At 40.7% G+C, this 15,360-nt stretch overlaps 1 protein-coding gene across 9 annotated transcripts in view; it reads left to right on the top strand.

Annotated features, from left to right (window-relative positions):
• The window catches only part of MACROD2 (mono-ADP ribosylhydrolase 2), an 846,953-nt gene extending 837,820 nt beyond the window's left edge, over window positions 1-9,133 (top strand). For 5 of the 9 annotated variants that reach the window (XM_086879293.1, XM_086879291.1, XM_086879288.1 and 2 more), the window contains 2 exons: window positions 4,037-4,105; window positions 5,935-9,133. In XM_086879293.1, the coding sequence (XP_086735419.1) occupies window positions 4,037-4,098 (62 nt within the window). In that variant the 3' untranslated portion in view covers window positions 4,099-4,105; window positions 5,935-9,133. The remainder of the gene's footprint in view (window positions 1-4,036; window positions 4,106-5,934) is intronic. The other 4 variants (XM_086879294.1, XM_086879292.1, XM_086879289.1 and 1 more) reach the window with 1 other exon arrangement.
• The last annotated feature ends 6,227 nt before the right edge of the window (window positions 9,134-15,360 follow it).

Genomic DNA, 15,360 nt, shown 5'->3' with positions numbered 1-15,360 from the left:
CTGTTTCAACATGTGCCATAGGACAGGACAGTGGTTTCTGAAATGAGTGATAGGTTTCTCTGTTTCAAATCTTGCTTATATTGTAAGGTCTTCTACATATGACTCATCTCTTACCTTCCTTTCCTTTGAACTTTCTAAGTTATATGAAAGGACAGGAAAAGGGTGTTTGCTTAGGCTACTAAACAGTACTTCACTTGTCAGGGAAGTCTTTGTTTCTAGACAGCTTAAATTGGTATTAGGATTATATTACAGGATGTTTTTCCTTGTGGACATATACTGCGTGTTAAAAAAAGAGAGGAAGGATCAAACTCGTTCCCTTTAACAGTAATTTTTATGTAAATTGCCAATTTTTTTCTCTGGTCCCCTTCTTTCCGCCCCAGGAGATCTCATTGTTTCACAGCTGAAAGCACAAGCATATATCACTGCATCCCCTTGGCAGCCCAGCTCTTGTGGTTTAATTTCATGTACGATAGCATGGTGAAAAGTGCATTAGTGATGCAGAGAGTTTAGACAGCTTAGGTGGATTTCAATATTGGTTCATCCAGTGGGCAGGTCCATGAGAGTGATATATTGGAGAAATTACTATTATTTGAGACCTGGGCTTGATTCTCCATCAGGAACACTGTCAGTAGGTGCATCTGTAGCCTGGATTAGGGCCATGATACAGACACATATTTGTTCTGCCAGTTTCCTTCAGCCATGAGAGCAGACCCTTTTATATTAAATTTCTTGTACCCAGGACAGATTTGCTGATTAATTTTTTTTTAATGATGGCAAACCCCACCTTTGGTGATTGTGTTCTTAGAGGGTATTTCTCTGACAGCAGCCTTTATTTAATTTTTCTTCTTTCTTTCTTTCTTTCTTTCTTTCTTTCTTTCTTTCTTTCTTTCTTTCTTTCTTTCTTTCTTTCTTTCTTTCTTTCTTTCTTTCTTTCTTTCTTTCTTTCTTTCTTTCTTTCTTTCTTTCTTTCTTTCTTTCTTTCTTTCTTTCTTTCTTTCTTTCTTTCTTTCTTTCTTTCTTTCTTTCTTTCTTTCTTTCTTTCTTTCTCTCTCTCTCTCTCTCTCTCTCTTTCTCTCTTTCTCTCTCTCTCTCTCTCTTTCTCTCTTTCTCTCTCTCTTTCTCTCTTTCTCTCTTTCTCTCTTTCTCTCTTTCTCTCTTTCTCTCTTTCTCTCTTTCTCTCTTTCTCTCTCTCTCTCTCTCTCTCTCTTTCTCTCTTTCTCTCTTTCTCTCTTTCTCTCTTTCTCTCTTTCTCTCTCTCTCTCTCTCTCTCTCTCTCTCTCTCTTTCTCTCTTTCTTTCTCTCTTTCTCTCTTTCTTTCTCTCTTTCTCTCTTTCTCTCTTTCTTTCTTTCTTTCTTTCTTTCTCTCTTTCTTTCTCTCTCTCTTTCTTTCTCTCTTTTCTTTCCTTCTTTCTCTCTTCTACCAAAGCTGTAGAGACTACTAGGGCAGTTTTTCCAACTGGTATTAGTCAGATCAAACTTTTCACAATGGGATTGCTTGATCATCATTTTTTGTTTCAAGCCTGTGGAAAGCTGAATCCTGATTTAAATCAAAACACTAGAAATTTGTTGTCATCTGCTGTCCAGGTCTATGGCATAATATCCTAGGCTAAAGAAATGCACTCTCTCTCTCAGAGATGACTTTAGCTTGGCTCTAGAGTCTCCCATTTACCTGTCTTCTCCACTTAGGTGCTGGGCTGTCACTCCTGGCTAGCTAACCTTTGAGCACATAACTCTCTTGCAGGGATGAGGAATAATGTTGCACTGCCAAAGCACATCCCTCAGGTCAGCAACAACCACAGGGCTGTGATGGATGGCAATTATTTCCTGGGTTATTTCTCCTCTTGCAAGGAACTTTCATGCTTTTGGGGCAGAAATCACTGCCTGATCATCATTTGAGCTGATAATTTTGGCTCCCAATGGGTCAAAGATGAAACAGAGAATGTCCACATCACACAGAGATATCCATTAATGGCATAAAAACCATCTGTAAAGGTGCAGAGGGAGGTGCAGGTAAAACTGAATTTAGGAGACAGGCACCTCTTTGCACTCCAGGTGCTTCTCTGAGCTGTTGGCTGATACAGCATATTATGGGGAGGTGCAGCAAAATGCTAAAGTGAGTTAGCAGTTTAAAACCTCTAAAAACCTTGCTTATCAGGGAGAAGCCCTGTTTCAGGTTGCCATGTGATTGGATGTAGAACACCCAGGGCTAATGCTGCCTTTCTGACACCACCTGATGCTGGGAGGAACCCAGGACTGTGAGTCACATCCCCACCATAGCTGGTGGCAGTTCTTCCACGTGTTCTGGTGCTGTGTGCTTCACTGCTGGGCTGTTTTCCAGCCAAACAGAGAGAATTGTGTGGCTGTCCTCATGGCAGCATATGTTGGGGTGCACTCAGTGGTCTGCAGAAGCCCTCCCTGTCCCTAGCAGAGCTCATGCAAAGCTCACAGGAGAAGGTTCATCTGGGATGCTGACAGAGCCTAACCACAGGTTTCAAGTCTGGATTTATTTTGCAGAAGGTTTCTGTAGAGCATGAGTGAAGGCTGATGGTATTTCCAACAAATACTGCCAGTGAAGCTGTCCAGTGTAATGAGGCTGGGAGAGGATGCTGTTGGCAGTGTGCAGCAGCCTTCCTTCAGTGATCTTTTTATTAAGCATCCTGTCTTTGCTATGCAAATATAGTTAAAGAAGGCAAGCCTGCTAAATGTGATGTGCATCAGAGCTCTGTAATCAGGAGAGGATATTTTTTGTATTATTCATCGCTTACATCCAGGAAGCCATTACAGTATCTTCTCTGCATATGGAAGATAAATAATTTACAAATAATTCATCAAAACCATAACAGGTACATTGACATGATATTGATTCAGAAAAGACTTCATACTGCCTGGCTGGAAGTAGCATCGTTTCTGATTTGGTTTTTTTTCCCTTCCTCTCTCCCATCTTATCTTAGTTTCCAAATCTCCTAGTCATGTTTGAGGTTTTTCCCTGTCACCCATGTTAAATGCCTCATAACCTCCAAGTGATAACACAACACAAAGCTGGGGCAAAGAAAGAAAAAAATGAAAAATGGTTTTAATATAAATGGCTTAATTCAATTTCAGTGTAAAACAAATACTAGATACTAGTCTAAAAACTGCAGGTATTTATGCTTAGCCTCGCTACAACCAATCACACCTGCCATAGTTTAGATGGTAGTTTTCACAAATGTCATGGTGAAATTAGTTTAAGCCTTCTATTTTATTTTTTTTTCTGTAATTTTAAATGAAAATAAGGTTGGCTTTTAAATGGATCTTACACTAACAAACTATTATTGTAGGACTATAGTGGCATTGCCTCTGAATCCTTCCCTAGGTTCCAGCAATTTACAGTTCAAGAACTTCTGGAAGCAGCATCTGTCGAACAGAGACAGGATCAAAAGTGTCACAGCTTGACTGCTGCAATTTAGGACCATGGTTAGTTTGGACTTGGTAGTGTTAGGTTTTTGGTTGGACCCAGTGATCTTAAGGGTCTTTTCCAACCTAAATGATTCTGTTTGTCTATGGAAATGGATCTGTGTTCATCCTGTGGCTCAACCCTGAGTCTTACCAGGAACTTTGTCAGAAGCCAGTGTTTGAATCTGAGGGTCAAGACCACTTGGTCCAGTGAAACTCTAGATCACTCTTTGTATCACCTGTATCTCTGCCTGTGGCCTACAGAAAGAGATGAAGGTCCTTTGCACCTTGAGCTGGACTCCTTGGGCTGCTGCTTCCAGACTGGATGGATGTGGACCAAAGAGGAAATCTAGAGCCAGACTCTTGCATTTCTAGTGATGTTAAAGCCTTTCTTCCTTCCTTCCTTCCTTCCTTGCAGGACTGTTTTCATAGTGTCCAGGGAGCTCCAGGTTAGGATGGGTCCCCTAAGAGACCTATTTGATGACTTAAGAGATTTCTTAATGCAATAAATGTCCCTTTTGGTTTAAAAGCAGTTGTTACTCCACATGATAAACTTAATGAGTATAATTAATAGAGTTTAATGACCATGTCATTTCTTTTTCAGCTGAAATGAATAGTCAAGTTGAAAGTATAAACGATCCAATGGAAACAGAGCGGAAAGCTTAAGTAACAGGTAAGACCTTCACAACTATTTCTTCTCCCCTATTTTCTATACAGTTTCTGTATGAAAACTTGCTTTGAAAGCACCTGAATTAAAATTTACCTAAAAAAAATAAAAAAAATGGGAAGACAGAATACAAAGACATAACTGTCTCAGATGGCCTGTATTACATCATAAAAAGAAAGGTTTAATTTGTCAAGCAGATATTATAGCAGCAATCTGCAGCTGTAATGGGTTTGGGTAGTGCATGGTCTGACATCATCAGAAGGCAAAACAGCACTGATAACCAACAGAAGAATAAATGAGCAAACAATTTTTGGCATTGCTTTGGAAAATGACAGGCAACTTATACTGGTTGGAATGAAGCTCAGTTCTGTATGAGCTGTATTCTGGGAACAAAAGTTTCACATTGTAAGGGGTTTGTTGCCCTTGGCTCTCCAGTACCTGATTCAGTAGTATTCAGTAGTATTCAGCAATACTACTGAAAAACAAGGCAAATTCAGACAGCTGCCTTTTGGAGCTTATTTTTGGCTTTCCACACTAAATGATAGTGCTGTGGCTGGAGCAGCAGTGGCTGTTGAGACAGTGTTTTTCATAGTTATAAACAGCATTTCTTCTAGACTAAAATGAATAATGTAGTGGGAAGACAGAAGTCCAAGGCTCCTCCCTAACAAAAAGATGCAGTAGCCATTTCTCTCTCAGAAGTGATTTCAGTGCACACTTCTTCCCTTGGTGTTGGGTTTTTGAGAAATTCCAATATTATCAACAGCAACATGCCATATTTACCCTTGTAATGGGGTTTCATGTAGCACAAGGGTGAGTTGTACAATGGCAGCAGCTGTAACACAGAGATTTTATTATTTGTTTATTATTGAACATAACTCTTGGTCCTTACCTGCGTGCAAGTGATGTGTTACTGTACTGCTGGAGTGAGAAGTCTCCCTAAAGGTGTTCCATTTAAAGAGTACTGAAGTAAAAATAGGATGCACCCTCAAAATATTAATTAAAATACAGCATCCATAACTCTTCCTCTCCCTCCTTTAGCTTCTTGCTTGAACAAAAAGGAGGAAATAATAAAATCCTTAACTTAAAAATACATCAATATATTAATGACATTAATCTGTTTTAAAAAAGGTGTTCGAATATTGCAGTTTTCATGTGGCCCTTAAGAAGTCTGTTTCTCATGCTGCATTTTCCCACAAAAATTATTATCTGTGAATGTTTAGGGCTGGAGTAATTTTTGCTCACGGATTAGCAATCAATTAATAAATCTCTCCAGTTCCACTGCAAGATGTGGCTTTGCAGCCAACTTTCTGATACAAAGGGGCCAGATCCTGGGCACACCATGTCTTGCTCAGCAATTCAATGGAATGCACAGGATTAGAAGCAGGCATCAAATTCATTGCAGCTCTCTGTCAAAGTCTTCCAAACGCCATTGCTGCTGTTTTAATTACTAGGAGTGATCCCCAGGCAGGATTGATCATCCTGTTAAATCTCAGAGAATCTCACAAGGGTTGTTTTCAAGCCATGGAGGTCCATTTGCTTCCTATTTTTAGTACTGTAATGTGTTGTTTGTCACCAAAGCACCTGCCAGAGCTGGGATTATCTGGTATCATCTGTTGCTTGATGGTGCTCTGGAAAACCAAGGCACCCTGGATAAGCAGAGGTAATTTGTTCACCTAGTATTAGTTGTTATATATAAGCTGTGTCACACACACATATTGGACAAGAAAAATAAACCATAAGTATCTGTTGCTGGAAACATGAGACCTGGATTCTCTGCAGACATTTGAAAAATTTACTTTTTTCTTTCCGCTTTTCTCTCTACTGCTGTGGCGAAGGAAGGATGCAGGAGAGGAGAGACCCAAGGAAACCCTACGGGCAGGCGCTGACATCCTACAGCATCATTCTTGGCTGAAAAGAGCACATGGAGATGATCAGCGGGTTGGGAGGGGGGGAGCTTTTGGGGGAATGAGTCTGCTTTTTATTTCTCTTTCTTCTTCATTCCATTTCGTTCTGTAAGCCTGTTGGAAAGAATCATAACATCTCAGGTCTAACAGTGTCTTTCAATTAACCCTGCATTTACAACAGTTTATTCTGAAATGTGAGTCCCTCTCTTACACTGGGTCTTTTTTCCTCCTGCATCATACCATCACACCTGTTTCCAGGCCCACCCCTTTTCTAGCATCTTTATCTTCTTCCCCATGATCAGCCTATGCTGTGCCATGTCCTTACATGTGAATGACACATGTGGCCTCAAACAGCCCGCACCCCAAATCCACCCTGCTTTTTCCAGTTAGTTCTGCACATCTCAAAACCAGTGCTGTAAGTATGACCTTTGGGTACAGGCAGGCAACAGACATTTCCTCAATGCTGGAGAGGCTGTGCATTTGTGGCATCTTTAAATACAGCTCCCGGCTTTAACAGCTTCACACAGTAGCTTTTGTGAGCCCTCATTACATTTTCCACTGCATATGCATGAATTTTTATTTTTTTTCTTTAAAAGCAATTAACAGTTATTTGGATAAGAATGTCTCTCCATATGTCAATTGTTCTGCCAGCAAATGCTGCACTGAAATTCGTAGAAAAGGAACAAAAGGTTTTCATGTACATTTCCCAACTGTACTGTAACCGAAACTGACAGAAAATACACTGGGTGGAAGAGCACGAGACCGGTGTCCCTAGTGGGATGTGCTACAAACTGTATTTTAAAGTGCTGCTAAGAATAATCTGGCGACTTTAGCAAAGTAATTGATTCTAATTTGATATTTGTAAGAAAATAATTGGCTCTGTTCTATTTTTTTTTTCACCCAAAATATTCCTTAATCACAGAATAGGTATTTAATATCTGTCCAGAAAAAAAATAAAAAGTAAAATAAAAAGGTAAGACATATCTCTATCCTCCTGTGATCTGGGTTCATCCCAGCTAGAGCAGTTTCAATGATAAATCCTGTGCTGAAGTAACAACAGCAAGTCAAGGGTGACCCAAGTGTACCTAATAGGGGCTAGGACAGTCAGTGATTGTTGTTAATTCAGAAGGGTGCCAAGGAGAAACAAGGATTAGAAAGTAAAACAGTAAAAAGCACCAGATTATATACCGAGAGTACAGCCCCTAGAAAGGCATCCCCCCACACCTCCCTTCTCTGTGGGACTCCAGCATGTTCTCTTGAGGTGGGATCACAAGGTATTTATTTCTGTGTGCTGCCTCCAGTGGTACATTCACCCGGCTGCGACTAGCGCCGGAGAGGCTCTCAAGGACCTACTTCATCACCTGGAGTGGATGGACAACTCCAAATTGGATCAATTGTAGGAGTAAATGAGCTAATGTTCATCTGTTAATTGGTTTGAGAATTCTGCTAAGATTACCTATATTTGGTAACTACAGTTCCTCTGGATTTTCTTCTCTCCAAATACTCTTGAAGGGACTCCTTGTTCCCTTTGAGGTGCCTCTGATGCTTTCCTTTCCCAGCTTTGGGGTCATGCTTGACAGAAGATGTCTTTTGGGATGTGGACTTTTCTGCATGCTCCCTTATGTTTCTGTGTATTTTCCATACTGCGTTACTCTGATTGAAACAGGCTGTCATAATAGGTAGGTCAGGAGTGAATAAATACATCAGGAGGATGGCATAACTGTGATAACTGCAACAGCCTATCCAGTCCCCTAAATGTAGGTCTGTTTGTGCTTCCCCATGGGCAGCATTAACATTAGCCATGAATCAGATGACTCTCTGTTTTCACCAACTTTGGTTTTAGCAAAGGAGCCAAAGGGACGGCCCCACGGGAGGCTGGATGCTGAGGTGTGGTCATTCAGAAGGAGATAAAGATTCCTTAAATGTCTTGTGAAGACTGACTGGCAGTCAGAAGAAAAAAAATAAGCTGCAAAATGCATCATATTAGACACTCTCTAGCCCCTGAAAGTAATTTCATTTTGCTTTTTATTTAACCTTCATAGACAGCTGAAACAACCATTTGCCCAGTGATGTGTTGGCAAAGCGTGAAGTCCAGAAAGCGTAAAGCAAGGAAACCTATGAGTAGATTAAGTCCTTACTGTACTGTTTGCAGCCTTGTTTATATCTGTCTTCCTTTGGGTGGATTTTGATTTGAGTTGTTGGCATTTTTCACCACTCATAAAGTGAGTATACTTCGGCAGCATGAGTTCTCAGCTGTGTTAGTAACAGTCGATGCAGTCAGCCTCTGATGTTCTTCTGGAGATGGAGAAAGGTAAGGAGCTGAGGTTGTGGAAGAACAAGTGTTAAATGGAGAATCACCATACTGCTATTTATGTCAAGAATTTTGATTTAAACAAAATGTATTCACAGTAGGTGGTGTAAAGGGAGTAGCAGCCTTTGGGTGCTGATGTTTGCATTCAACATAAGAGGCTGTGCTTGATTGTTGTTTCTCCTGTGTCTGGAAGTGCTCACCCCTACCATTAGGCACGATATTCCTCAGGCTGGTGACTGCTCCCGTGATGACATCCAAAGGTGATACTTAGACAGTCTGTCATACTGGGTCACTGCAGCTAATTGTCACTCTCTACAAAGCACTGAGAAAGCCTCTCTTGGAATTAACACTGTTCTGCTTTAGGACTTGAATGAAATTATATTTAAAAAAAAAAAAAAAAAAGAGTTTTCTCTATATGCAGTGCATGCCGGCTTTGCTTTTAAAATTACAAAATTTAACAGAGTATGTGGATCTATTTTCTTGGGGAATAGGGATTTTTATCATATTATTCATCCAGGATTTGCCTTACCCTGACATTTGTGATATAAGTTTTAAAAAAGTGTAAAAATTGAAAAAGGTAATTTTCTTGACCAAAAAAATATGTTTTTACTTCAATGCAAAGAAATGTAGAATGTTGCTTGAAAAATGTCTTCTAATAGATGGTCTAGTAGTTATATGGGTTAACATATGCCTTTTTTGTTACTTTGTCATTTACATGCTTACCCTGAGTCTCGTTACTTTCCTTGTAACTTAAAGAACCAATGCCTTCATAACTATCTTGTTAAAGCAAATCGTTAATAAAGCTTGTCCTGAAGACAAGGCAATGCCACTCGTGTGTTTGTGCCCATGGTGCAGAGGTCATTTTGGCTTTCCATGAAGGACATTTTGGTTTGGATGTGCCATCAGCAACACATGCAGCTGGATCCTCATTAGAATTTATCATTTGGCAGATTCTTGTAAGAACCAGATACGTCCTGGCAGGGGGGATTTTTAGAAGATTTTGCAGCTCAAAGGGGAAAAGACATTTTGGTCCCATTGCTGCACAAGAGATGTTCCAAAACCTGTCCTGTTGCACTAAATCCCAGCATCTGTACCTGTCAAAGAATACACCATATATATGCAACTCACAGGTATAATAGAGAATTATGTATGCTAGATGTTGTCTGTCCTTTCTACCATCACTTATTTAAAAAATGGATAGGCAGAGGATACTTCAAAGATTGCCAGTGATTTTTCTTCTTCCATGATATTGATGTAGGTGAAATTGTGTGTACCAACCCAGCCTTACTCTTCTCAGCCAAGGCTTTAATCATCAATAACTGAAGTGAGGGGGCAGGCTATGTGGGCTCAACACTCCCCAGCAAATGGCTTCCTTCTCTGAAGTTTCACCTTTCCTTGTGTGCAGCCCTTGGGCTGACAAATAGAAGAGGAGATGCATGGCAGTGGGGAACGTCTGCCTTTTTTGCTGTATGCAGGCCCCAAATGTGTGTATGGTCTGCACTAACCTGAGAGACACAAATACCAGCAATAGCTCTGCTTCCCACTGCCTTCAGCTGTTTTCACTGTATCTCCAGAGCTGTACAGCAGTAGAAGCTCCTACTTTACCCACACTGTGCCTACTTCTGCTGCAACAGTGTGTGTGTTTAAAGAGAGAGCAAATAAATTGCCTTCTTAGCTAGGAGAAAGTACTGTCCATCCCACCCTTCTTGACTAGCACAATGTCAAGAGGAAGAACTCCATGCCATTGTTGGAGTATGAAGAAGGGCATGTGTTAGAAGTGGCTCAGGTCCTCCACAGAGATGTTCTTCCACATGATCTGGATTAGGAGAGTCTTGACAGATTTCTAAACAAAGTCTGAAAAGGAAGGTGTTAAAGTGATGGATTTGTGCCTGGGAAAGTCTTCTGTGGAGATGATTACATTGGGTGTCAATCTGTGTCTGCAGAAACAGGGGCCCTATTACCGATTTCCCTAAGCAGCTTCTCAGAGAGATTCTCTGAAAGAAATTGGGTTACATTTTAGGATTTCCATGTGGATCTCCTCAGAGGGTTATGTGCATGCTTCAAATTGGCTTTGATTCCTCTCCCTAGCACCCTCACACAGCAGCTTCTGAAGGGGTCATTATGACCTTGGCTTATTTCTAAGGTAAGAATTGTGCTTTGGGGATTTTAATTAGACTTGGGGTTAGGCTTTATTTATTTATTTAATTTATTTATTTATTTATTTAACTGAACAAAAAAGTGTCCAGAGACATTTAAATACCCTAATTTCTCATTCCACTAGAATTATCAGCAGCTCCTTAAAGTAAATGTCAAATCACTATTAATTGTTTCAGAATTCACCGATAAAATATTTATCATAATGAATTCCTTCCAAAAAAAAAAAAACAAAAAAACAACTAAAAAGATTCCTGATGAAAATACAGACGGTGGAGGAGGTACTTGGGGAGGCTGCTCCATCTGGTGGCAGCTCAGGACTCATGGTTTGAGGGGAGGTGCCTCTATTTGCATTACACACAGGTGAAATTGTCCTCCAGTTTAACCCTGTTAAGCATCATCTACTCCTTGGCAGAAGAGCATGAATCCATGCACTTGGTTGATGTTGGAAAACTTGGTTGGCACTGGCCACTAGACACACCTCACCTATGAAAATTACCTATAAACATTTAAAATCACCAAGCTTTTCCTGGTTTTCCCCAGGAAAGGAATGGAACAAGCTCTTATAAATAATTTTCAGTGCAAGTCTGGGTAGCAGTGCTGCCACCAGCTGTTGCAGAGGCCTGGGAGCCTCTTTGGCCTTTGCCCTGTACTTCCAAGTCCTACTTATTTCACACCAGTTTCCAAGCACCTGCTTGGTGGAAACGTCCTTCTGGATGGGACATGTAAGCCTAGATTATAAGATTTTAATATATTTTTAAACTATACAGCAACAGCAAGTCAGGAAATTGTTTTTAAATAGAAGCAGATACAGAGGAGGAGAGATCAAATCACAAGACAATTGAAACAAGCAGCAGAGACCCAAAAATCCAGAAGCACACAAATGGCCATCATGAAATTAAAAATCCCTTCTGTGCCTGGTGTGCATTAGCTCAAATTTGGGTTTATATAATCTCTAAACACAGGTAAAAGCTGTAACATAATGTCAGTATTAGCATACAAAGTATTTTGTATTAAATAAACTACAGCATCCAACATCATCTAACATGGAGATGATATACACCAGCAATCTACTACAAATATGTGGTTTAGACCACATATTATAGACAACATATAAACTATATAAATGTAGATAAATGTAACTTGGGATATAACTGCACCCAACAGAACACTCTTTATAATGTAGTATATAACCCCTATGCTATACTATTCCATTGTGTACTACTCCTTTATATATTATATTTGTGTCATACCATATAGGAATTATATCATACTACATTGTTTGTCTAGTAAATGTCATCAGCAAGAGGCAATAAATTACATAATGAAACATAATAAATCTTCTTATCATAATGAACTATTATAAATCTTATACTACACATAGGATTTACTGTAAATACAACACATTATATGTTTATATGATATGATAAATGATGCAGTAATTAGACAAGTTTTAGTATAGACTGTGTTTTATATCTTGTATGTATACATTGCACATATGTCATTGTAGATTTTTTTTTGCAGCATATCTACTTAATAAAACTGAACAAAATTCTATATAAAATGTCTTATGTGGGATCTATCATGTCCCAAAGACAACTCCCAGGATAGCTTTATATGCAATCCCCATGTATTACATAGAATATGTAATAATGTACACTAGATGTTACTGAGGAACTTTTCATCAGAAGAATATTGTGACGTGAGAGCAGGAGTCAGAGAACAAAGAGGATTCTGTGATAAAGTTGATTTCTACCATGAGCTAAAAACAGAAACAGAAGTTTTAAAAACCATGTTAACAAAAAGCACTTCTGAGTGCTGTTTTGTTGCTGTTTCCAGTCAAGCCTAGTAAAAACTATAAAAGAGAAAAAAGTAGAATTTAATTTCAGAAAAGAATATAAAGGCTGAAATCAATTTGCTTTTATCCTTTGTCACTGGAAGGCTGACAAAACTTGTGATACAGAGAAAGCATTCTGACAGACTTGCACACTTGTTTCTTTTCTGGACACAAAGGGGTCCCTGGATCATGTTTTGGCTTGTTTTTTTCTGCTTGACTATATTAATATACAGTTGGATGTGGGGCAAACGAAATTTTTTTAGCCCAGTGAGCAGCAGCTCGGGAGCTTGAGCTAGCCAGCCACCAATCCTATCTCACAGCTGAGGACTCTGAAAGAACAGCCACTGCCCAAAGTTCAGGCCAACATTTCAGCAGGATGCTGCAGAATTGGAGGAGGATGGAGATGTGCATACACCTGTGTGCTTGGGAACAGGAGGCAGTGGTAGACAGTGGCAGACACAGACTTTGACCCAGCTGTAGAGGGCACATGGCAGCCCCAGCAGTGTGACCCCAAAGAGGGAAAAGAAAACCCCACAAGCAAGAAAACAAAAACAAAACACTTTTATTTTGCCAAAAAGAGAAAAGAGATATGGAGCTGTGAGCAATGAAAATGCTTCCTGTTGTTTTAGCCTTGCTGTGGGTGGAGAGAACAGACATGAGATAAAGCATTGCCTCCTTTGCTTCAGCAAAATTACCCAATTCATGAGCCATTTTTTTCTGCTGGTAGAGACAACCTGCTACACCTTCCCTGCAATGACTGGCCTTGTATGTCAAGCAAGAGAGACAGCATAATTGAAACTACTTCTGCTAAAACTCTGACTTGCATTGCTGAACCCCAAGGAAAAGAAGACTTAAAGATGGGTTATGCTTTTGGGCTTGGTGGCTTCCCAAAAATGGCTAAAAGAATAATAGTGCCATAGGAAAGCAGAAGCTCCCATGGGGAGTTAGGAAGGGGTTGTAGGCAGCAAATGCCTGTTTTGGTCCAGCACTGCTACATAGCACACACCTCTCTTAAGCCCCCTATCCCGAGACCTGCTTGGAAGAGACAATGTCCCAAGGACTCTGCAAATCCTGGGCTGCCTCTGTGGTGCTGGGTTGCCACAATATTCTGGTCCTCATTGTGAGCCTGAGCCTCTGGTAGTTGGCATCTTGCTCAAGCCAATATGAAAAGCCTGTCTGTCTTTCACACACTCAGTTGACACAACCCAACACTCACTGTCTCCAGTCAGCTGAAACTAAAACCATCCTTAAACAAACAATTGTATAAAAAAATCCTCTTCAAAAAGTCTGAATCTGTCAGAGGATAAAAAAAAAGCTTCCACAGCTTCACAGTGTTTTCAAACCATTACAATGAAAACAATATTTGGAAGTGGCCATCATCTCATCAGGGCCTCTCTGAACTGTTCACCACTTTCAGGCTCCATCCTGGTCGCCTGTGGGTGAAAGAATCACATTTTGAAAGGAGGGAAAGTCTAATTTCATCTGTTTCTGAGGAAGTGATGACAACCCCTTTCTTCTTGCAAGTTTCTCTTTTCCCTTACCTCAAAGATTGTTGTGGTCTCTGAGAGACTGCTGCTCCTTGGGGCAACATCATCACAACTAGAAAGCCCCCGGTTAGATCCCCCACTAGCCTGATGCACATTTAAATAACAACAGGAGACACTCAAAAGCTCCAATGTTCTGCTGAGAAGTAATTGGACTATCCCAAATTTTGACATTTAAATGATTAGAAACTTTTTTGTCATTTTCTTTACTACTTTACACTTCCCTTTCCTGAGTCTTCTTACAGGGTAGGGTTTGTGAAGGACTGGCAGCTTAAGCTGTGAAACCAAAGACAAGACACCGGCAGGAAGCTCAGAATGCTTGTTCAGGCATTTATGCTGGCTGCTGCTGAGTGACCCCAGGCAGGCTCATGTTACATGTTAGGATTTTTGCCCTTTTTTTTTTATTCTCTTTGGGGGAAATACACCTTTCTGAGGATTTGGAAACATTAGAAGATGCCCTGCAAGCACTCATTGCCAGGGGACAGCTATTGGACATTGCCAAACACAGATGCAGGGAGGGAGGAAGATTGCATTAAGTTTGTAGATATTTTGACTCAGTGGCAACTAATTGCCAGGCACCAAACATAAATAACTTTGTGACAGGAAAAAAACCTGAGACGAGGTATGCTATAAGACAGGGTGTCTCAGCATGGTCAGGTTGCTGCTGGAGGCATTTGAGGCAGATCAGCCTCCTGTGCAGTGTGTTTTAAAGACTAGAAGAATGGACAAGGCCAAGGATTAAGGGGCTCATTTATCTTTGTACGTCTCCCTGGCTTCATTCTTCACTTGGTTTCTTGCAGTGTCCCTACAAATGCTACAGGCATTCATGCAAGGCAAAGCCATACCCCTCTCTGAGCCTGGGTGAGGTGTTTGTTGGCCACTCCAGAACCCTCTGGATCCCAGTAACTGTGGTGAAGTAGGACCCAAAGGGCCATCCACATAGGTAGATATGTGAGTGCATCCAGGATGAGGCTTAAGGCACCTTCATCCCACAGTGCAAGCAAAGCTCGCCTCGGGCATCTACAACCCTCTCCAGTTTCAGCTCTGCAAGACAGGCATCATACTCCACAGGCTAGATGATAACCTGATTAGGTGGCATGGCACATGGCCTTGATTAATCCTCTGGGCTGGAACTCACTCTCCTCTCTGAAATCTACACTGGAGAGGCAGGTCTACCCCTTTCTTTAGAGATGACAGACGCATCTCTAAATGTGGATGATATTTAGGAGGGACCCAGCATTGTTGGTGTCCAATTGGGAGGATCAGAAGTACTGTATTCTTCTGATTCTAGATCACATTGTCCTGATCAGGATTATTTGGGGTTTTGCAATTGAAATTTGTGAAAGGTATGATTTGGGGCATCTAACTCTGCCCCTAACCCTGATAGCACCCATGATGACAGGGTGTACTTCAGTCCTTCATGCTATTTCATTAGCATACCTCCCTGCAGGGAGAGTTAACATCTCTAGTGGGCACAGGTCTCCTTGGGGAACCCTTGGTGTGTGGCTCAG

Source organism: Cyanistes caeruleus, chromosome 2 (assembly GCF_971803275.1).
Source record: "Cyanistes caeruleus chromosome 2, bCyaCae1.hap1.1, whole genome shotgun sequence".
Taxonomy (NCBI): Eukaryota; Metazoa; Chordata; class Aves; order Passeriformes; family Paridae; genus Cyanistes; species Cyanistes caeruleus.
Note: the sequence above shows the minus strand (reverse complement) of the source record. Positions and strands in the feature narration are given on the sequence as shown.